Source organism: Pan troglodytes, chromosome 5, assembly GCF_028858775.2.
Source record: "Pan troglodytes isolate AG18354 chromosome 5, NHGRI_mPanTro3-v2.0_pri, whole genome shotgun sequence".
In the NCBI taxonomy this organism is placed as follows: Eukaryota; Metazoa; Chordata; class Mammalia; order Primates; family Hominidae; genus Pan; species Pan troglodytes.
The window spans coordinates 41,878,067-41,901,881 of record NC_072403.2 but is presented as its reverse complement, the minus strand read 5'-3'; the positions used below and the strand labels follow the sequence as shown (position 1 = coordinate 41,901,881).

At 43.5% G+C, this 23,815-nt stretch overlaps 2 protein-coding genes across 7 annotated transcripts in view; one reads left to right on the top strand and one right to left on the bottom strand.

The window, feature by feature from the left end:
• Positions 1-4,309, bottom strand: part of MAPK14 (mitogen-activated protein kinase 14) — an 82,894-nt gene extending 78,585 nt beyond the window's left edge. For 2 of the 5 annotated variants that reach the window (XM_009451091.4, XM_063811867.1), the window contains exon 1: positions 3,745-4,175. In XM_009451091.4, coding sequence (XP_009449366.1) covers positions 3,745-3,860 — 116 coding nt within the window. In that variant the 5' untranslated portion in view covers positions 3,861-4,175. Of the gene's footprint in view, positions 1-3,518; positions 3,625-3,744 lie in introns of those variants that run through there. The other 3 variants (XM_063811866.1, NM_001009065.1, XM_009451092.5) reach the window with 3 other exon arrangements.
• A 2,863-nt stretch (positions 4,310-7,172) lies between these two features.
• SLC26A8 (solute carrier family 26 member 8) overlaps positions 7,173-23,815 on the top strand; it is an 81,205-nt gene continuing 64,562 nt past the window's right edge. Inside the window, exons 1-3 of one of the 2 annotated variants that reach the window (XM_009451129.5) lie at positions 7,173-7,523; positions 12,314-12,503; positions 19,635-19,774. In XM_009451129.5, coding sequence (XP_009449404.4) covers positions 12,316-12,503; positions 19,635-19,774 — 328 coding nt within the window. In that variant the 5' untranslated portion in view covers positions 7,173-7,523; positions 12,314-12,315. Of the gene's footprint in view, positions 7,698-12,313; positions 12,504-19,634; positions 19,775-23,815 lie in introns of both variants that reach the window. The other variant, XM_009451131.5, reaches the window with a different exon arrangement.

Here is a 23,815-nt window from a genome sequence, read left to right as displayed (position 1 = left end):
GCACTTCAGGAGGCCAAGGTGGGGGAACTGCTTGAGGCCAGGAGTTTGAGACCAACCTGGGCAACACAGTAAGACCCTATCTCTACAAAATAAATAAATAAATAAAATAAAATTCGGAGATTTTTTGGAAGTAGACTTCAGGTCCAGTTCAAGAAGTCACACAAAAAATTATGTGTTGTTACTTTATAGTTATAACTCCTATCTGACCTAAAACAGTAGTATCACCAACCTGATTGCCTTATCTTTCTTATCAGACTTGAGTCCAAATTCCCTAAATTATTTGGATTCAAATGAACTGTTATTCCCTAAAATCAAATCTGCTCTCAAAAAAATGAAGATGGATGGCTAGAGACGGTGGCTCACCCCTGTAATCTCAGCACTTTGGGAGGCCAAGGCAAGTGGATCACCTGAGGTCAGGAGTTAGAGATCAGCCTGGCCAACATGGTGAAACCCTGTCTGTATTAAAAATACAAAAATCATCCGGGCATGGTGTTGCGCACTTGTATCCCAGCTACTTGGGAGCCTAAGGCAGGAGAATCGCTTGAACCCATGAGGTGGAGGTTATAGTGAGCAGAGATGGTGCCATTGCACTCCAACTTGGACAACAGAATAAGACTCTGTCTCAAAATAAAAAAGAAGAAGAAGAAGAATATCACAGGCTCCAAAGTGGATTCTAAAAGAAGTTCCAAAATATGTTTTCTGCCACACCTAAAAAGGTACTCATTGAAAGAACAACTTCAGGCTGGGCACCATGGCTCAGGCCTGTAATCCCAGCACTTTGGGAGGCCAAGGAGAGCAGATCACTTGAGGTCAGGAGTCTGAGACCAGCCTGGCCAACATGGAGAACCCCGTCTCTACTAAAAATACAAAAATTAGGTGGGTATGGTGGCGGGCACCTGTAGTCCCAGCTACTAGGGTGGCTGAGGCAGGAGAACCGCTTGAACCCAGGAGGTGGAAGTTGTAGTGAGCCGAGATGGCACCACTGCACTCAAGCCTGGGCGACAGAGTGAGACTTCGTCTCAAAGAAAAGAAAAACTTCAAATAACTACGCTGAATCTCTGAATAAGATAACACTTAATTGTAAATCTAAATTCTGGTATTTTCATTCCAACATTAGTTATAATTTGTTTATTGTCAATTGTCATACAATTTCAGTTTCGGTTGTATTTTCTTTCACCAATATGCTGTAGGTTACATCTTAAATCCCTTTAGTAGAAAGACTACTAAACAAACAAGCAAATAAAAAAAAACTGCCTCTCTGGAAAGACACAAGACACTTAACAGTGCCTGTCTTTGAGAGAGTAGAGTGGCTGGAGAACAAAAAGGAAAGGAGACTTTTCACTGAATATCTTTTTTTTTTTTTTTTTTTTGAGACGGCGTCTCGCACTTTCGCCCAGGCTGGAGTGCAGTGGAGCGATCTCAGCTCATTGCAACCTCCGCCTCCCGGGTTCAAACCATCCTCCTGCCTCAGCCTCCTGAGTAGCTGGGAGTACAGGCGCCCACCACCACGGGCGGCTAATTTTTTGTATTTTTAGTAGAGACGGGGTTTCACCGTGTTAGCCAGGATGGTCTCGATCTCCTGACGCCGTGATCCACCCGCCTCGGCCTCCCAAAGTGCTGGGATTACAGGCGTGAGCCACTGCACGCGGCCCACTGAGTACCTTTTTAAAACTTTCAAATTTTATACAATGTCAATGTATTTTTAAAAATCTGTTCAATAAAATAAAAGTACTTTTAAGGGTCAGATACTGCTGGCTTCTATACCACAGAAAAGTATACCACTAAAGAATTGTGGAGTTAATTTTAATGGTACTTCACTGTAAATCTGAATCTCCTGTTCCAGTGCAGAGCCAGTCACCAATAGTAGCGAACCCTTGCAAGCAATTCAATTGGAGTTCACCCAAACCCTCTATAGTTGAGTTATTCTGCTGTATCACTCCATTAAAATTTAAATAGCATTGAAAAAGAAAACGTGATACTACAGAAATGTGTCAATTCAAGAATGAAAAAATGGAAGTATATGAATGAGCTATAAAATATTAAAAGAGCAATGATCCAAATACATCTTTGAAAATTAGCAAATCAACTAGATATATATAATATGTATATACCGAATGTATATACCTATATAATATGTATATACTGAATGTAAAATGCTGCAAACCAACTACACACACACACTCTCTGAATGTAAAATGCTGCAAATTCCTTTAAAATGTAAACTGCCATGCTGTAAAAATGGGAGAAAGATGTCAAGCACGGTGCTATCTGCAACATAACTTAAGCAGCTTGAACTAGAAAATGCAATATGATCTGTTGCTGGACACAATTGCACAATCTCAATTACCCAGAAGATTCTACCAAACAGGAAATTCATGATGTGACTTTGGGAAACACAGAAATCATACTTAAAGATTAACACATCCAAAAGCCTGGAATTTGTTCCAAAACAAAAAAACTATTTTACAGGCCCGTTTTCAAATGACGCATACAATACGAATTACTAAAACACAGAAAAAGCTAACAGTTAAATCTGATACTTAGTTTAAGATCCGTAGCTTTCAAATTATAGAAAATCTAAAATACAGGGTATAAAACCTTGGAAGTTAAGAGAGCAGTTAGTGAAACATTTCAGGTCTGGAAATTATATGCTATCGACTTAATTTAAAACACACTCACGGTGTAAATTAAAGCTAAAAAGTATCTCTTCCCTTCCTTTTCTATGTGGTTCCATATCCTTACGAAAACCATCGTGTACCTCAGGCCATAAATGCAGATAACTAGATAACTCCCTGCAAGCTCTCTAAGGGACTTTTAAAACACAGTATTCGCAAGAATTATCTCAAAAAATATTTACAATACCTCCCAGCACTGTTAATAACTTTTTGATCTTGAGGGCGCCTTACAGATCTGAATCTTTCTTGCTCCAAATGAGAAAATTGTTTTGTCGAACAATACTTAAATGAGCAGTGGTATGTGACTAATCAGTGAGCCTGCCAGTTTCTCAAGCTGCAGTGTTCTTGCAGGCACTACCACCGCCGCCCCTCCACGGAAAGGAAATACGCTTTCAACCGAATCGGAAACACACCACTCAAGCTGGCACAGTGCTCACCGAGATAAAGTCGGTATTTTAAGCTCTATGGATCGCTGTTAATTCAAGTGCGAATTCAAAAAGAACGCTTTTCAAGATGGGATTTCGACAGAGTTTTGCAAAAAAAAAAAAAAAAGGCCCGGAGAGAGCTCCCTTCCTGGTCAGTTTTGTTCAGATGACCGCAGTCTTCGGGTTGGGCTGTGCCCTTCTGCTTCTCCCGGCAGTTCCCCGAGCTTGTCTGCTCAGAGCACCCAGGGTCCGGAGCCCCAGCGTGGGCGCATCACGGAGAGGGTCCTTCTGCTCCAGGTAGGCAGGGAGACCCCCAAGGAAGCGGCCCTTCCCCCGGTGCCTGTTGCCGAGCAGCAACCCTCCGAGAAGGGAAGGCGCAGGGTGCTAGCCAGAACCGAGCTCCAGCACCACCACCTACCTCTCGCAGCGGACCTGAGTGCTGCACACGGTGGACCGCATACCTGCGTGAGTGCAGGGCGAGGGGTGCTGGAGGTGCAGAACGGGCAGAGCTCGAAGGGGCAGCAATGCCCTCCCCCGAGGAAAATTCCTGCCACTTGACGCAACGCTGAGCAGTGGGGCAGGCCTGGCCCTCGGGCGCGAAGGGCCACCCTGTCCACAGCGGCCCCAGGCCCAGCGACACTCACCACACAGAGCCATAGGCGCCAGAGCCCACTGGAGACAGGTTCTGGTAACGCTCGGGCACCTCCCAGATTGTCTTGTTCAGCTCCTGCCGGTAGAACGTGGGCCTCTCCTGAGACATTTTCCAGCGGCAGCCGCCGGGCAAGAAGGTGGCCCTATGGGGCCCCCGCCTGCACCCGCACCCTCTCCCCGGCCCTTGCTGCCCGCCCAGCCGGGCGGGGACCTTGCGCTGGTCGCCCGCGCAGGTGCGGCTGCCGCGACCCCGCAGACTCCCGCGCGCGCGGCTGCTGTCAGCCGCAGCGGCTGGATGCGCCCCTGCGACTGGGGCAAGCCCCGCTAAGGGCAGGGACGCGCTCCGGCGCTCAAGGCTGCGCCCGCCGCGATCTCCGTGCACCTTCGCCCCTACAAGGCCGACTCCGGGATGCGTCGCAGTACTCCTGCTCCAGCTGCTGCGCCCGCTAAGGCTCCAGTGGTCGCGGTTCCAAGAGCCAGCAAACGGGAGCCTCCCGCAGTACTCTCGCGAGAACAGCTCCCGGGACTCTCCGAGAGCCGAGATTTTACCCAATATGGAACCTCTCCGCGGGCGGGGCTTCGTGAGAGAAGAGGATGGGAGGAGCAGTTCTCGCGAGAAGAGAGCAACAACTGGAGACCAAAGGCAGAAACTCCCAGGGACTGTCTCCTTAAGGGCGCGAAGGCGGATCGGGGAAGAAGAGATAAGCTGGCAGCACACGCCGCGCGCGCCCCACCGTGGCCGGCGGGGCAAATACCTGGCTCTGTGGTGGAAAACGACACTGACAAATAGCGGGTCGGGGAAAGAGTCAAAAGATCTTTAACTGCGAGTAGTTACCAGCAGCAGAGCACCTGCTCACCTGAACCCCCAAATTCCAAAAAACACTTGTATAAAAAAGAGACAAGTGGCCGGGCGTGGTGGCTCAAGCCTGTAATCCCAGCACTTTGGGAGGCCGAGGCGGGCGGATCACCTGAGGTCGGGAGTTCGAGACCAGCCTGACCAACATGGAGAAACCCCGTCTCTACTAAAAATGCAAAATTAACCGGGCGTAGTGGCGCGCACCTGGAGTCTTAGCTATTCGGGAGGCTGAGGCAGGAGAATCGCTTGAACCCGGGAGGCGGAGTTGCGGTGAGCCGAGATCGTGCCATTACACTCCAGCCTGGGCAACAAGAGCGAAACTCCGTCTCAAAAAAAAGAAAGAAAGAAAGAAAGAAAGAAAGAGACAGGTTCCGGCCAGAAGGCTGTTGCATTCCCATCTGCTCAAGGACATATGGGTTACTCTTTGAGATGCTGACGAAATATGTCCCAAAGGCAAATGTTAACCCTGCATCAAAGCTGAGGCTTTCCAGGGGCTGGGGGCAGTGGCTCACACCTGTTAGCACTTTGGGAGGCCGAGGCGGGTGGATCACGAGGTCAAGCGATAGAGACCATCCTGGCCAACATGGTGAAACCTCGTCTCTACTAAAAAAAATACAAAAATTAGCTGGGCGTGGTGGCACGAGCCTGTAGTCCCAGCTTCTCGGGAGGCTGAGGCAGGAGAATTGCATGAATCCGGGAGGCGGAGGTTGCAGTGAGCTAAAATCGCGCCACTGCACTCCAGCCTGGCGTCAGAGGGAGACTCCGTCTCAAAACAAAAACAAAAACAAACACAAACCGAGGCTTTCCATTAAAACTCTCCCAGTTAAACTTACATGCAGAAAAATCACCCTGGGAGTTTAAGATGCAAGTTCCCAGAACTCACAGGGAGTCTAATTGGGTAGGTCAGAGGAGGTCATCAAGAGCATGCATTTTAATAATACATCTTAGGTGATTCTGATTCAGGAAAGTCTCTGATATCTCCCTTTGAGAAACATTTAAAAAACCATTACACTGAAGATTTGAAACTGACTCCTATCCTGAAGAGCCATCAGTGAAGAGGATTTTAAGCATTTAACTCAGGCCTCTTCGAGTAAGAAGAATAGGGCAGGAGTCTCATCGAATTTAGGCAAGTCAACTGACCTTTCCTGAACCTCAGTTCCAGCTTCTACGAGAGAATTCCTGCCCTGCATTCCCGACTAACAGAGTCATTTGTAAAAACCAAACAAGATAAATGTGAATGGGCAAGGCATTCTAACCCCATGCCTACATCCATTATCAACCTACGCCTATGCTAAAGCTTGTTACAATGAGCAGAAGAATCAGATCCTGTCTCATTCTCTTAGTTTCTTGTATTAGAAATAACTAGGTCCAAGCCAGGACATTTCTCAACATTTCCTGTGATTATTCTATTTTGTGTCATACACACCTTGGAGGGCTCAGACTTTGCATATCTTGTCCCAACATCTAGCACGATGTCTAGAACATAAAACATGTGTCATAAATATTTGTTGAAAAAATTATGAACAGTGACCATGATTTCAATTTAAGAAGTGGTACAGGATCCTCAGTCCTCTTCAAGGAAAGCAATATAAAACCAAAAAACAGATAGTCATGGGTGATTCATGGAAAGCTGTTTTGGATCCAATGTAGCTTAGCTGGAATTCTCTTATCTACAAAAACATGTTGCTTAAGAATGTTCCAAACTAGGGAGGATAGGAAGCTTTCTAAGAAGTAATGGAGGGTGAAGGGGAAGTAACAGCAAAAACATGATTGTGAAGAAATGAGGGATGGGGTTGGGGGGATCAAGGGAATGAGGGAATGGTTACAAAGGGTGAGGAGGAAGCTTGGAAGTAGGAATCCTCAGAAATGCACATTTTTATCCTACAAATTGGGATGATGAGGTGAGGGTGATTGAAAGGGTAAAGATAAAGTAAGCAGTATATTCATACACTCATTCAACCAATGTGTATTAAATGCCTACTAGGTGTCAAACACTTGCAGTTTAAAAGTGATTAAAAACTACAGTTGCTGCCAGTGTGGAGCTTACAATCAATGGGAGGGCAATCATTCAACAAAAATTCATTGAATACTTCCTATGTCCACCACACTGCTGTAGGCACTGATAATAAAACAGTTAATGAAAGGGATAAAAGTCCTTGCCCTCATAGGGGTAAGATGATTTACAAAAAGGAATACATAAAGTGCATTATAAGGTAGACATTAACACAGTCATCAAACAAACAAGTGTAAAACTGTAACTGGGCCAAGCAGGAATACAAGGTGGAGTGAGAGACAGTGCTAGGGACAGGGATAGGGTGGGAGGAGGGTAAAGGGAGTGAGTGCAGATGGCATGTCTGCATCCAGAGCAGATCTGGGCAGGAGGGTGTCATCCAGTGGGGAGAGTCGGGCTTGTGGGGCAGACAGCCTATGGTTGGAGACCTGGGTGACACTCCTAGCCTCCATTTCTTTTTACCTCTTCTGACCTGAGGAAGGCTTAATTCTTCCGAAGACGTTAGTGAATTACCGTCTGTGCAGTACACATGTGACACATGTGCACTGCTGTATGTTCAGGGCACGAGGCCTGGCACCAAATAGGCCCTCGATCAAGAATAGTAAAACCTCGGAGAGAGTAGGAGCCTTGGTATCCAGGTTTACCAAATACCAAGGGGCTCCCACGACTCAAGTATGAGGAGGGCGACCCAGGTACCACTTTCCTGGCTCCCTAGCCCAGCTGCTCATGCTCCTCTTCCTCGTCTCCTCCCCCACTCTCATCTCCTCAGCCCGCCCGGAACGCCCGCGGGCTAGGCCACAACGGCTCGGGAACCGCCGCCGGTATCCGCGTCCGCAGCGCCGCCAGCCAGGCGGGAGCCGTGTGGGATCCCAGCGCCCGCACTCCCGCCCCCGCCAAGGAGCCAGGTGAGCCACTGCTGGGAGACGCCTGGGCGCCGGGGGCTGCAGGTCCCAGGGCGGGGGCTGCGTCCGTCACCGGCAGGTACCCAGGTATGCCGCAGAGCCAGGCACGCCGTGGGCACTCAGTCAGTATCTGTGGAAGGAATGAATGATGGTCGTCCCTGGGAGCTTATCTCTGAGGTATTGTCTCTACTTTCAAAGGCCGTGTGGATGGCAATGACAAGAGACAACAGTGTGTGCGTTTTGCAAGCTGCATCGTTTCAAATTCTCCTGTCTATATTGTCAAAAGCCCCAGAACTGATGTGCTACCTGCACCCCACCGCCTACCCCATCCATTTCCTCCTGAGGCCTGACTGCCCGGCCGTTCCTCTTCCTTTCAGACCTCACTGCTTTTGTTAATTTTATTCCCTGTGACTGAATCCCCACCCCCACCTCCTTGCCCCTTTCTTTTCATGTCAAATGCCATTGATGTGTCAGGGGCCCCCGTGAAGCCTTCTCCAGCACCCCCACCCCAATAATGAGCATCTCTCCAACACACCATGTTACTCTATCCACATTGCATGGAAGGTGGTTGTCCTATGTTTATATGTCCAATGGTCATCCGCTTAAGGACTGTCATCTTACTAGTCATCCCTAGCCACTAGCCAGAGTGACTAAAGGATCTAAAGGCCAGGCTGTTTGCTTATACCTTTTCTGTATTCCCAATACATTCTCCATAAAAACCTAGGTAGTAACAGGTGTAGGGTTGTTTCTGATGGAATTACAAATGCTTATTTTGAAAATTCGGAAGTAAATTTTGCCTTTCCGTGATTATAGAAAACATAAGAAAGTTAACAATATCAGGGGGAAGATATTCCTGCAACTAAACTAGCTTTCAAGATTTCATATTATTTGGGTCAATAGCTAAAAAATTGGATTGTATTTAAACTTTTTATTCTTGACTTTTTTTTTTTTTTTTTTGAGACAGAGTCTTGCTCTGTCGCCCAGGCTGGAATGCAGTGGTTTGATCTCGGTTCACTGCAACCTCTGCCTCCTAGGTTCAAGCGATTCTCCTGCCTCACCCTCCTGAGTAGCCAGGACTACAGGCACGCCATCATGCTCGGCTAATTTTTGTATTTTTAGTAGAGACGGGGTTTCACCATGTTGGCCAGGCTGGTCTTGAACTCCTGACCTCAGCTGATCCAACCGCCTCGGCCTTCCAAAGTGCTGGGATTACAGGCATGAGCCACTGAGCCATGTCTGGCCTATTCTTTACTTTTAAAGCACTCTGAACACAGATAATGTAAATAATTAGATAAATGGATGGATGGATGGATGGATGGATGGATGGATGGATGGATGGATGGATAAGGGTACTATGGAGGGTGAAAGAGCTAGGCCAAAAGTGCTTGTATTTTAACAGGGCCCCCAAACTTAGCACTGAAAGGCTCATGAAAGATAATCCACTATATTTATAGTGGTACTCATACTTTAATTTTTATCAGAATCACCTGGACAGCTTCTTTGCTTTTTTTCTACCTAGCAAGACCTACTGAATCAGAATCTCTGGGGGCCCAGCAGTCTGGACAGCTTCTTAAAACAGACTGATGGCCCCCAGAGTTTCTGATTCAGTAGGTCTTGCTAAGTGGGGCCTACTCAACAGCAGGAGTTTCTGGTCATTGCATCTTCTTGAGAAGTGTCCTGCTAGTACATGAAAATGAGCCACTAGGATTTCTATGAAATCAAGAAAGACATAATGGAGCTGGAGAAATTCCAAAGAAAATTGCTTAAAAAAAATAATAAGGAAACCATGCATTTACCCTTGCTGCTGTTAGCCAGACATTTGATGGAGTTCCTTAAAGACAACTTTCCACCTGCTCCTCCTAGCCATCCTCACTGTGGTCGTAGGAGTTTAAGACTTGATAACCTCTCCTAGACTATTATATTAATGGTCTCCAATTGGCTGTTTTGCCTCACTCTCTCCTATCTCCACTGTCCAACAACTTTTTGTGATGATGGAAATGTTTTATGTCTGCACTGTCCAGTAAGGTAACCACTAGCCATATGTGGCTGTTGAGCACTTGAAATCTAGCTAGTATAATTGAGGATCTGAATTTTTTATTTTAAGTTTAGCCACATGTAGCCAGTGGCTACCATACTGGACAACTCAGCTCTAGAACATGACACTGGCACATTTCATCTTCCCAAAATGCATCTCTGTGCGTATTACTACTTCTGCTGAAAGACTTTAAATAGGCCAGGCGCAGTGGCTCACGCCTGTAATCCCAGCAATTTGGGAGGCCGAGGCGGGAGGATCACCTGAGGTAGGGAATTCAAGACCAGCCTGGCCAACATGGCGAAACCCTGTCTCCACCAAAAATACAAAAATTAGCCAGGTGTGGTGGCACATGCCTGTAATCCCAGCTACTCAGGAGGCGAGGCAGGAGAATCGCTTGAACCTGGGAGGTGGAGGTTGCAGTGAGCTAAGATCGTGCCACTGAACTCCAGCCTGGGTGACAGAGCTGGACTCCATCTCCAAAAAAATAAAAAATAGGCCGGGCGCGGTGGCTCACGCGTGTAATCCCAGCACTTTGGGAGGCCGAGGGAGGCAGATCACGAGGTCAGGAGATCAAGACCATCCTGGCTAACATGGTGAAACCCTGTGAGCTGAGATCACGCCACTGCACTCCAGCCTGGGCGACAGAGCGAGACTCTGTCTCAAAAAATAAAATAAAATCATATAATATACATATATATTTATATGTATACGTAAACATATGTAAAGTAATTGACAAAATTTAAAAGCCAGAAGATTCCACATGAAAATCTGGCATTATGGCTTCTCCTGGAAAAGATCAGATCTAAGCCATTCCGGGCCCCACATTGACCGATGGCAAAAATGGCTAGAGCTAAGCAGCTTCTGCTGCCTTTGCCAGCCCCACTGTTCCCACCACTCCTTGACGGTCATATTTTGCCTATTTTACACCAATCCTCCTTTAATGTCACTTTCAGAACAAAATGCTGGGTTCTAGACTCTCGATGTGACCCAGGATATCAGTTTTGTCATTAGCAGACTAATTAGGCTTGTTTAGGTTGCTGGGAACAAAGAGACTACTCATGGAAGTACATTGGACGATTATACAGGGAAAGTAAGGAAGATTGGGTCTGTATTCCTACGGGTGGGGAAAGAAAGGTGGGGGGGAATTCCTTACATTTTAATATACAGTTCTACCTTTTTTTCTTTTTGTAAGAGACATGAGGCACTAATTATCTTAAGTGATATATTGTAAAATACCTCTCCCATCCTCTTCTGTATTCCCCAGTCACCTCACTGGTTTAGAGAATTTGTGATCTTTAGTTCATGGTTGTTATACAGCATATTACTTCTACCCAAAGCTTTGAGGGTAAAAATACAATATATAATTATGGCCCAATTACTTATGTTTTCTAAAATCTTGGTTTTACACCTGTAAAATGAAAGAAATAGTAGTACTGGTATTGTTGTGGAAATTTAATGACATAACTCGTGAAGAAATCTAGTGCAATGCATGGCATAGGATAAATGCCCAATAAATGTTGGCAATGATGATGATGATGATTGTTCTGAAGGAAAACAAAGTTGCTGACACATTAAACTTATCTGCAGCATCACCCATCATCTATATAATTGTGTAATCTATATAATTTGAGGGTTTACCAATATATTTTATAGGTATGTGGTTTATACATATGCTTTTTTACATTTATGTGGAAGAATTTTAGAGTTTATGCTTTTCTTATTGTTCAAAAACATAGATTATTAAGACTGGTTATACTTTCTCCCAGAGATGGATCCCTATCCATCCTCATTTACTCTATCTTTTCAATCTTTTAAAAAAGCAGGATAATATAGATTTTTTTTTCTTTTAGAGACAGGGTCTTGCTCTGACACCCAGGCTGGAGTACAGTGGTGCGATCCCAGCTCACTGCAACCTCCACCTGCTGGGCTCAGGTGATCCTCCCACCTCAGCCTCCTGAGCAGCTAGGACTACATGCCATGCCATCATGCCCAGCTAATTTTGTTTCTATTTTTAGTAGACACAGGGTTTCACCATGTTGCCCAGTCTAGTCTTGAACTTCTATAGCTTTTTCTGCTACACCATGAGGCCACTAACTGTATGCTTGGCAGTCATTCAAGAAATACTTGTTAAGGGCCTGCTAAGTTGCTAAGTGAAAGCCATTATTTTGGGTCCTGGGGCTGCAACTGTGAATAGTCACAGTCCTGCTTCCTGGTCTTACATTTTATGGGGGAAACAGACAATGGACAAACAGACAAATAATGAATCAGGTGCTGGCAAGTGCTGTGAAGAAAAGTAAAAGGTAAAGGGATAATGATGTCTGCTATTTTAGAGGAGTTACAAGATTTGTATTGAGCACTTAACCCTTCATCTGGACTTCTTCATATATGCTGGATAGTGAGCATTTTCAGTGAAAATTGTTGATTAATACTGTCCACCTCTTGATCATTTTCCTACAACATAACACAACTGAATATAAAGAAAACTAGGCCTCCCAGCAGGACACCTGGGTTCTAGTCCTGGCTCTAATAAGTATCAAACAGCAAAGACTGTTTAAACTTCTGGGTTTTGTTGTCTCCATTTGAAAAATGAAAAGAATACATATAAAATTATACAACTTTGAGAAAGAGTTTTTTACAACTGAAAGATGCTATGCAAGTGTAAAACATTATTATATAGGAATTTTATTTCCTTAAAAATATGCTGAGGATCTGGATTACTGAAAATGCTCTTTTATTTGCTCTCTTTCCACTCATCCAGGAATGGCACAACTAGAGAGGAGCGCCATCTCTGGCTTCAGCTCTAAGTCCAGGCGAAACTCATTCACATATGATGTTAAGCGTGAAGTATACAATGAGGAGACCTTTCAACAGGAACACAAAAGGAAGGCCTCTACTTCTGGGAACATGAACATCAACATCACCACCTTCAGACACCACGTCCAGTGCCGGTGCGTGTGTCCAATCTTTCAGCTGCCGCCGAGCCGGGCAGGACTGAAACCTAACCTGACTCCTTTGGTGTCCGCTTCTCTTTCTTGTCTGAGTTCCTGTAATCAGAATCATGCAGTTTATTGTGCAATTTTTCTTCAGTCATTTTTGTGGCTTGTCTTGTACTACCTTTTCGATTGTAAACTTCCTGGGCATAAAGATCTTGGATGTCCCTATGGTACCTAAGGAGGATATTTCATAATTCCATTGTTCAATCAACCATGACTACCAGACTCCCGACCAAAAATAAGATAGCCAGCAAGACGCAATGGCTCACGCCCGTAATCCCAGCACTTCAGGAGGCCAAGGCAGGCAGATCACTTGAGTCCAGGAATTTGAGACCAACCTGGGCAACATGGTGAAACCCCGTCTCTACTAAAAATACAAAAATTAGCTGGGCGTGGTGGCACGTGCCTGTAATTCCAGCTGCTCAAGAGGCTGAGGCATGAGAATTGCTTGAACCTGGGAGGCGGAGGTTGTAGTGGGTCGAGATTGTGCCACTACACTCTAGCCTGGGCAACAGAGCAAGTCTCTGTCTCAAAAAAAATAAATAAATAAGATAGCCATGGTGGACTGATTAATGGTAGGGGAATGAGATTCTTCTAGTCTCATATCCAACAGTGCCCACATGGTGGTACTCATGGTCACTAAGGTAGAATCTACCACCACCACCTCTGATACCCGCTGTGACTAGCTAGGTCCTACAGTTCAGGGGCTCTTACCCTGTTTTTGTGCTTTGAACCTTCTAGCAGTCTGATAAAGTTAATCAACATCTTTCAGAATAATTTTTTAAATGTTTTTTATTGTGGTGAAATATGTATAACATAAAATTGGCTATTTTGACCATTTTTAAATATACAATTCAGTGGCATGATTGACATTCGCAATGTTGTGCAACCATCACTGCTATCTATTTCCAAAACTTTTTCATCACCTCAAACAGAAATTCTGTTAAGCAATAATTCCCTATTTCGCCACCCCTCAGCCCAAGTAACCTCTCTTCTGCTTTCTGTCTCTATGAATTTGCCTATTCTAGCTATTTCACTTAAGTAGAATCATACAATATGTATGTCTTTTTGTGTCTGACTTCTTTCACTTAGCATAATGTTTTCAAGGTTCATCCATATTGTAGCATGTATTAGAACTTCATTTCATTTTATGGCTGAATAATATTCCATTATATTTATATACCACATTTTTGTTTATCCATTCGTTAACAGACATTTGAGTTGTTTCTACCGCCATTAGGCTACTGTAAATAATGCTGCCATGAACATTGGCACAGGAGATCTGTTTGAAGTCCTATAACTAGGACTAGAATTGTTGAATCACATCATAAATCTGTGGTAAATTTAACTTTTTAAGGAACTGCCAAACTGTTTTCCACAGTAGCTGCACCACTTTACATTTTCACTGGCAATGTACAATTTTTCCATGTGCTCTCCAACATTTGTTATTTTCCATTTTTTTAAATTATAGCCAACCTATTAGGTATGAAATGATATCTCATCGTGGTTTTTTGTTTTTGCTTTTGTTCTGCATTTTCCTGATGACTAAAGGTGATGAGTATCTTTTGGTGTGTTTATTGGTTAATTGTATATCTTCTTTGGAGAAATGTCTATTCATTTCCTTTGTCCTTTGTAAAATTAGGTTGTTTGTCTTTTTGTTGTTGAGTTATAGGAGTTCTTCATGTATTCTGGATATTAAATTTCTATCAGATATATGTTTGTAAATCTTATATAATTTTGTAAATATTTTCTCCCATTCTGCAGGTTGTCTTTTCGCTTTGATGTAGAAAAGTTTTTTGGTGTTTTGTTTTGTTTTGTTGAGACGGAATTTCACTCTTGTTGCCCAGGCTGGAGGGCAATGGCATGATCTCTGCTCACTGCAGCCCCTGCCTCCCAGGTTCGATCAATTCTCCTGCCTCAGCCTCCTGAGTAGTGGGGACTACAGGCAGGTGCCACCACACCCAGCTAATTTTTGTATTTTTAATAGAGATGGGGTTTCACCATGTTGGCCAGGCTGGTTTTGAACTCCTGACCTCAGGTGATCCGCCTGCCTCGGCCTCCCAAAGTGCTGGGATTACAGACGTGAGCCACCGCACCTGGCTGATGTAGAAAAGTTTTTAATTTTGATGAAATCCAATTTATCTGTATTTTCTTTTGTTGCCTGGACTTTTGGTGCCATATTTAAGAAACTTGTCGAATTCAAGATCATGCAAGATCATGCATCTTTTCTTTTCTTTTCTTTTCTCCTTCCTTCCTTCCTTCCATTCTTCTTTCCTTCTTTCTTTCTTTTTGAGGCAAAGTCTCACTGTCACCCAGGCTACCATGCAGTGGCACAATCTCCGCTCACTGCAACCTCCACCTCCCAAGTTCAAGCGATTCTCCTGCCTCATCTCCGAGTATCTGGGATTACAGGTGTGCGCCACCACGCCCAGCTAATTTTTGCATTTTTAGTAGAGACGGGGTTTCATCAAATTGGTCAGGCTGGTCTCAAATTCCTGACCTCAAGTGATCCGCTTGCCTTGGCCTCACAAAGTGCTGGGATTACAGGCGTGAGCCACTGCTCTGGGCCAAGATCATGCATATTTTCATCTATGTTTCCTTCTATGAATTTTATAGTTTTAGCTTTTAAATTTAGGTCTTTGATCCTTTTTGAATTAATGTTTGTATATAGTGTAAGGTAAAGGTCCAGCTTTATTCTTTTACATGTAGATATTCTGTTTTCCCAGGACAATTAGTTGAAGAGATTGTCTTCACCTAGTAAACGGTCTTGGCTGAATAATTTTTTAATGCATAAAATAAGCAGGATTATAAGGAAAACCAGTTACATTGAAATACAGTTATCTAAATATCAAAAATACCAAAATTGTGTTATTTAATAACATGGGTCTAATAACTACCATAATTTCAAAGTAGTGATGAATGTAACTAATATTTCAAGATCTCTTTAGCAATTGTAATGTAATATAGAAATGTTTGTCATTTCTACTGGTGACAAAGTCAAGTTCTGCTGATACTACTGTGTTTTGTTGCCAACATTCATAATTGAAGGAAATGCTAAAGAGGTTAGTGAAATAAAGATATAAGTTCACCTATATAATTTCACATATGTCCCCAAATACTATCTACAGACTCCTTGGGGGTCCACAAACCTCAGGTTAAGAACCCTGGCCGGGTGCAGTGGCTCACACCTGTAATCCCAGCACTTTGGGAGGCTGAGGTGGGCGGATCACTGAGGTCAGGAGTTTGAGACCATCCTGGCCAACATGGTGAAACCCCTTCTCCACTAAAAATACAAAAATTAGCTGGGCTTGGTGGCGCACAGCTGTAGTCCCAGCTACCCGAGGGGCTGAGGCAGGAGAATCGCTTGAATCCGGGAGGCAGAGGTTGCAGTGAGCCGAGATCACGCCACTGCACTCCAGCCTGGTGACAGAATGAGACTCTGTCTCAAAAAGAAAAAAAAAACACAAAGAATCCTTTGTGACCTACATCATTATAGTAATCTTAATTACTCAAGTTGTCCTCAGTCACACTCTGAATTTATTAGTCCTTCTTGTCCCCTGGTTTATCACCCACAATTGGCACATGTTGGTATGTTGGCATGTTGGTGACAAGTGTGGAAAGTCCCTACACAGCCCTGCTCCAGACTGTCCTCTCCTTGAGACATTCTCCTTTGTCCACATTCTGCCTTTTGCAAGTTGTGTTCTTGGATATCCCCCCCAGTCCTCTCACTTCCTCTGCTCCATGATGGATCGGGGGACATGTGCCAAAGAGGGTATTTGGGGGCAACATTGGCTTTGTCTCTATAAAATGATAGTCTTTTTCCCTAACTTTACCCTCATTATAAATAAGTATTCCCAGTGAAATTTCAACCTAACTCCTTTCTACCTTCCTTACTTAGCCTTGCCATCCGGACACTTAAATCTGACCCATTCTGCCTCCCATAAGCTTTCTAGCAACTGTTACTCCCTACTTCTAAAACATACAATTCTCTCCACTTCTAAATTTTAACCAGAAAGGTAGCACAGCACAATGCTTGAGAGCACAATTCTGGCTGGGCACAGTGGCTCATGCCTGTAATCCCAGCACTCTGGGAGGCCGAGGCAGGCAGATCACGAGGTCAGGAGTTTAAGACCAGCCTGGCCAACATGGTGAAACCCCGTCTCTACTAAAAATACAAAAATTAGCTGGGCATGGTGGCACGTGCCTGTCATTCCAGCTACTTGGTAGGCTGAGGCAGGAGAATTGCGTGAACCAGGACCGGAATGCAAAGGTTGCAGTGAGCTGGGATTGCGCCACTGCACTCCAGCCTGGGCTACAGAGTGAGACTCCCTCTCAAAAAAAAAAAAAAAAAAAAAAGCACAATTTTGAAACTGGGCTGCCTGATTTTGAATACTAGTCCTGCTGCTTTTCAGCCTTGTGACCTTAGGTAAGCTATTCAACTCTGCTGTGCCTCAGTTTCCTTATCTGTAAGATCAACATGATAATAGCACCTGCCTCGTAAAGTGATTGTGAGAATTTAAAGAGTATTTGTAAAGCAACTAGGAAATAGCACTAGATAAGTGAGGTTTTTTTTCTCTTTTTTCTTTTTTTTTATTTTGAGCCAGAGTCTCGCTCTGTCATCCATGCTGGAGTGCAGTGGCGCTGTCTCAGCTCACTGCAACCTCAGCCTCCCGGGTTCAAGTGATTCTTCTGCCTCAGCCTCCCGAGTAGCTGGGACTACAGACCTAGTTTATTTTTGTATTTTTAGTAGAGACGGGGTTTCGCCATATTGGCCAGGCCAATCTCGAACTCCTGACCTTGTGATCCGCCCGCCTTGGCCTCCCAAAGTGCTGGGATTACAGGCATGAGCCACCGCACCTGGCCATAAGTGTTTTTTTAATGTAAATGAAATAATTTTTTAACCCCATCTCTTCCTTTCTGCAGAAAACCTCTTAATAGCTTTCCTCATTTTCTTCCTCTTTAGCAACTGCAAATCCCCCCTCTTATCAAAATCTCCCTTGTGCTTTCATTTTGATTCTTCCATTTCTCACTTTTAAGATGTCTTAACTGAAATCCAGATTCATGTCTAAATGCTAATATTATTCCCCCGTCAGCTTCAACTTCCATTCCTCTAATTCCCTCCTTAGTTTCTGTCACTCTTAAAGCCTCATCACTCCGTGTCCATTGTATTTTTCACCATGGGGAAGAGCTTTGATGACTTTGCCTTGGGTGGCTGGCTGGTCTTTCCCTAAGTGACACACAGAGAGGAAGGCAGACTGAACCAGGTGAAGGAACAAACTGTTCCAGTGCCATGCTCTACTCTTCTCCACAGAGGCTCATAATCAGAAAGAGCATATTTTGTACACCTGCCACACACCCAGGGACTCTCCTAAGAACAGCAATGCGATGTTCCTTCCAAACCAATGGTCTTACTCATGGCTGCCGAGCAGCATTTCACAGCTGCCAATAGGAAATTTGGAGGCAGGAGAGTGGCTAGAACACTGAGCTAGAAATCAAGGACCTTGTTTCTAGCCCCATCTCTACTCACACTTATTCCTGTGACCTTGGTAAAGTCATATTTATTTGGCATTAATTACCTTAGCAATAGTAATGCCATAGTTGTAACAGTAAAACATAAGTAAAATTACTTCTTGTCTGAGCATGCACTTCAGCCCTGACTACGTTAAAGTTATATTTGTTGTTGTAGTCAAATCCCAATTATCTAGCACAGTTTACACATGAAAAATCTTCATACTTTTTACTTTCAACCCCTGCTAAAATCTAAATAATGAAAAACAATTTAAAACCAAATTGGTTTTCTTGGTTGATTAATGATGATTCTGTTGTTTTAGATGATCTAAAAGTTAAAGCAGGTTTTCTCAATCTCAGCATCATTGACATTTTGGACCAGAAAATTCTTTCTTGTGGAGAATTGGCCTGTGTATTCTGTGATGTTTAGCCTCTACCCACTTGCCAATTGCAAGAATCAAAAATGTCTCCGGGCCAGGCACGGTGGCTTATGCCTGTAATCCTAGCACTTTGGGAGGCCGAGGCGAGCAGATCACCTGACCAGCCTGGCCAACATGGTGAAACTCCATCTCTACTAAAAATACAAATATTAGCCAGGCATGGTGGCGCATGCCTGTAATCCCAGCTACTCAGGAGGCTGAGGCAGGAGAATTGCTTGAACCCGGGAGGCAGAGGCTGCAGTGAGCCAAGATTGTGCCACTGCACTCCAGCCTGGGTGAAAGAGCAAGACTCCATCTCAAAAAAAAAAAAAGTCTCTGGACATTGCCACATGTACACAGGGGAACAAAACTGCACCTAGTTGAGATCTACTGGGCTAAAGGATAATAAAGTCTTATTTTATAAAGTTGTTTCCTTACATAACTAAGTCTTTAAGCACAGGACTTCATATTCTCTATTTTCTACTAATTTCTACATGTCACAGGTCAAGGCCAGACAGAGTAAACGTTTGGTAAAAATTTTAATTCCATGCTCTCCTCTCCTGCACAGAGGGTCATAATTAGAAAGAACACACTTTGTGCACCTGCCTCGCACTTGGGGACTCTCCTAATTGGGAATAACATGAATGTGTTAACTGCCCTTCCACCTATCAATGTCACACCTCAAAACACTGTCCTTGTCAAAAGAAAACAACAGCAGTCCATTTTTCTACTGGAAAATTGGTAGGTTTAATTCTTCCCAAATATCCTGTGAAAACACAGAACTGATTACATGCTGGACGTATATGGCTTAGTTCTTGACATATACATAGCACTTGGTTCTGAAGCTAAGGTGATTTGGTCCCCCAGGGAACATGTGGCGATGTCTGGAGACATTGTTATTGTTAGCTGTCACAGCTGAAGGGGGGAGTTCTACTGATATCAAATGTGTGAATGTGTAGAGACGAGGGATGCTGCTAAACATCCTGCAATGCACAGGACAACCCAACAACAAAGAATTATCTGGTCCAATATGTCAAACTCTCATTAGTGCTGACAAGACTCTACTTTTTCTTGGCTATGTGGGCCAAATGCCTTTTCTTGGCTATGCGGGCATTTTCTTTGGAGAAACTAACCGAGTCTCTGCTCTTCTCTCTCACAGCTGTTCATGGCACAGGTTCCTACGATGCATGCTTACAGTCTTTCCCTTCCTAGAATGGATGTGTATGTATCGATTAAAGGATTGGCTTCTGGGAGACTTACTTGCTGGTATAAGTGTTGGCCTTGTGCAAGTTCCCCAAGGTAAGGAAGATATGAAGCCTGTTCATCCAAAGACAATGTATCAGACCTTGTCCACGTGCCCAGGGTAAACAATTACTTGTGCTACATGAATAGAAAAAAATTATTGAATTTTATTCACAGCATTACCATTTGTTCCCTTATCTGCCAGATTTCTAACCTCTCCAGGGTGGTTCCAAAAGACTTCGTTTACTTTAGACCCCTGAATGCTTTCCAGAGTACTTGTAACACCCACTCTTTGTTATTTTTTCCCTTCACTAGTTATTTCATGTTTATGGCTATAATACATCTCACTTGGCATTGGTTTTACCTAGAAAGGGGAAGGATAGGCGGGCACATTGGCTCATGCCTGTAATCCCAGCACTTTGGGAGGCCAAGGCAGACAGATTGCTTGAGCTCAGGAGTTCCAGACCAGCCTGGCTAACACAGTGAAACTCTGTCTCTACAAAAAAATACAAAAATTAGCGGGGCCTGGTAACGTGTGCCTGTAGTCTTAGTTACTCTGGAGGCCAAGGTGGGAGGATCACCTGCGCCCAGGAGGTCGAGACTGTAGTGAGCAGTGATCACACCACTGCACTCCAGCCTGGGCAACAAAGCAAGACTCTGTCTCAGAAAAGAAAAAAAAGGTAAAGTATAGGAAACATAGCATGCCAGCATCTCTCCAGCAAGTGACAAGCAATCCAGTGCTCACTCTTTGGTCTTCCAAGTAGCAGTTCAGATGTAAGACAACAAGATCACACAGATAGGTGTGGGAGCTTATCTGGGCTTTAAAAACTCATTTCCCAAATAGGAATCAACAACTTTGTAACAGTGCCATAAATATTGCTTCCAGAGTCCCATAATGGACAAGTCCAGTTGTAAGAGTCACTATGCTCAGAGAATCCCAAAGGTAGGGCTTCCAACTGGACATTTATCTTTCATTCACAGTCCTCTTGGTCCAGATGGAATATACTATTTGGGTTCATTTTTACCATAAGCAATTCTGCCTGGTAACACAGCTGACGTTCTACCATTATAAGGTTTCCAGGGAAACAGAGCTAGAAAGTTAACCCCAGATCAAATTCATCCTCAAAAAATAGAATGGGTTTTATAAATCCTTTACTCACAGTAGTTTATAGTTCCCCAGATAGTCTTTAAATACCTCCATTTCTCTATTTTTCTGAGGCTCAACAGGCAGGGTTGAAGCTTGTGATCGGGCAGGTTGTGGATAGCACAAAAGAGGTCAAGAACATGAACAAGTTGTGGCTGAAATCCAACTCTAGCACAGCACTGTTAATTGGGGAAAACAGATGACTTTTTAAATCTTTACTTACTTATTTGTTTCTAAATTAACAAATAGTAAAATTGGCGCTTTTTTTCCCCTTTTGGTGTATACTCAGATTGATTTTAACCCACTTGGCTGGGACTGGTGGCTCATGCCTGTAATCCCAGCACTTTGGGAGGCCTGGGCAGGCAGATTGATTGAGATCAGGAGTTTGAGACCAGCCTGGGCAACATAGTGAAACCCCATCTCTACTAAAAATACAAAAATTAGCTGGGAGTGGTGGCACGCACCTGTAATCCCAGCTACTTGGGAGGCTGAGGCAGGAGAATTGCTTGAACCCAGGAGGTGGAGGTTGCAGTGAGCCAAGATCGCACCACTGCACTCCAGCCTGGATGACAGAGCGAGACTCCATCTCAAAAAAAAAAAAAAAAAAAAAGAATACATATATAGATTTGTGTAACCACCACCACAATTGATGCAGAGTAGCTCCATCATCTCCAGAACTCTCTCATGCCATGCTTTTTAAGCCACATACCCCCCAATCTATAACCCCTAGCAACCATTGATGTGTTCTCCAGCACCATAATTCTGTCTTTTTGAGCACATCATATAAATGGAATCATAGAGTATGTAAATTTCAAAGGCTGGCTTCTTTCATTATGCATTGTGCCTTTGAGATTCACGCAAATTGTTGTGTGTATCAATAGTTCATTTTTATTGCTTAGTAATATTCTACTATATGGATATATCGCAGCTTGTTTATCCATTCACTTGTTGATAGACATTTTGTTTCCAGTTTTGGTCTCTCACAAATGAAGTTGCTCTGAACATTCACGTACAGGTTTTGAGTGAACATAGTTTTCATTTTACTAAGCTGGAGCTGGATAGCTGGTCACATGGTACGTGTATGTTTAACTTTATAAGAAACCACCAAACTGTTTTCCAGAGTGGTTTTTCTACCATTTTACATCCCCACCTGCAAGCATAAGAATTTCATTTCCTCCACATCCTCATCAGCACTTGATATTGTCAATATTTTTAAAATCAAACTTTCTATTTTGAGATAATTATAGATTCACATGCGTTTGTAAGAAACAACAGATAGAACCCATGTACCCTTTACCCAGTTTCCCCAATGGTAATATCTTGCAAAGCTATGGTTCAGTCTCACAACCAGGATATCAGCATTGTTTCAGTCAAGATAGAGAACACTTTCACCACCACAAAGATCCCTCAAGTTGTCTTTTTATAGCCACCACTACCTGCCTCCTGTCCCTAACTCCTCTTAATCCCTAGCAATCATTAATATGTTCTTCACTTCTATAATTTTAACATTTCAAGAAAGTCATCTAAAGGGAATCATACAGCATATAACCCTTTGGTATTGGTTTTTTTCCCTCATAATTCTTTGGTGATTCATCCAGATTGTTGTATATATGAATTGTTTATAACTTTTTATTTTTGAGTAATAGTCCATGGTATAGATGTATCACAGTTCATTTAAACATTTACCCATTGAAGCATATCTGGATTGCTTCCAGGCTTTATTATTACACATATAGATGATATAAACATTCATGTGCAGGTTTTTTGTTGTTGTTGTTGTTGTTGTTGTTGTTGTTGAGAGGCAGTCTCACTCTGTCACCCAGGCTGGAGTGCAGTGGCACGATCTCGGCTCACTACAACCTCTGCCACCCGGGTTCAAGCAATTCTCCTGCCTCAGCCTCCTGAGTAGCTGGGATTACAGGCGCATGCCAGCACGCCCAGCTAACTTTTGTCTTTTAGGAGGGACAGGGTTTCACCATGTTGGCCAGGCTGGTCATAAACTCCTGACCTTAAGTGACCACCCACCTTGGCCTCCCAAAGTACTGGGATTACAGGCAAGAGCCACAGCGCCTGGCCTCATGTGCAGGTTTTTAAAATAAATGTTAAGTCTTCATTTATCTGGGATAAATGCTTAGGAGTGTAGTATATTGCTGGAGTATATAGGAATTGCCTGTTGCCTTTTTTCACCAACCTGTTTTCCAGAGTGGCTTAACATATTACCTTCCCACTAGCAATCTATGAGTGATCCAGTTGCTCTGTATCCTCACCAACATTTGCTGTTGTCACTATTTTTTATTTTAGCTATTCTGATAGTCATGTAGTGATATCTCATTATGGTTTTAGTTTGCATTGTCTTAATGGCTAGTGATATTTAACACCTTTTCATATGCTAATTTCCATCTGTTATTTTCATAAAATGGCTCTTCTCGTCTTTTGCCCATGTTCTAGTTAAATTATGTTTTTACTGTTGAGATCTGAGAATTCTTTGTAGATTCTGGATACTAGTTATTTTGTCTTTTGTGTTTTGCAAATATTTTCTCCCAGTCTGGAGCCTGCCTTTTCATACTCTTAACAGTCTTCCAGAGCAAAAGTTTTCATTTTGATAGGCTCATTTTTAGTATCTTTTATTTTAGCCATTCTAAGAAGTACGTAGTGGTATCTCATCATTGTTTTAATTTGCATTTCCCTAATGGTTAATGAGGTTGAACATCTTTTCATGTGCCTAACTTGCTATCCTCATATCTTCTTTGAAGGGTCTGTTCAAGTACTTAGCCTATTTTTCCACTGAGGTTTTATTTTTTTCTTGTTGTTAATTTTTGAGCTTTTGTTTTGTTTTGTTTTGTTTTTAGAGACAGGATCTTGCTCTGTCACCCAGGCAGGAGTGCAGTGGTGTGAACGTAGCTCACTGCAGTCTAGAACTCCTGGCCTCAAGCATCCTCTTGCCTTGGCCTCCT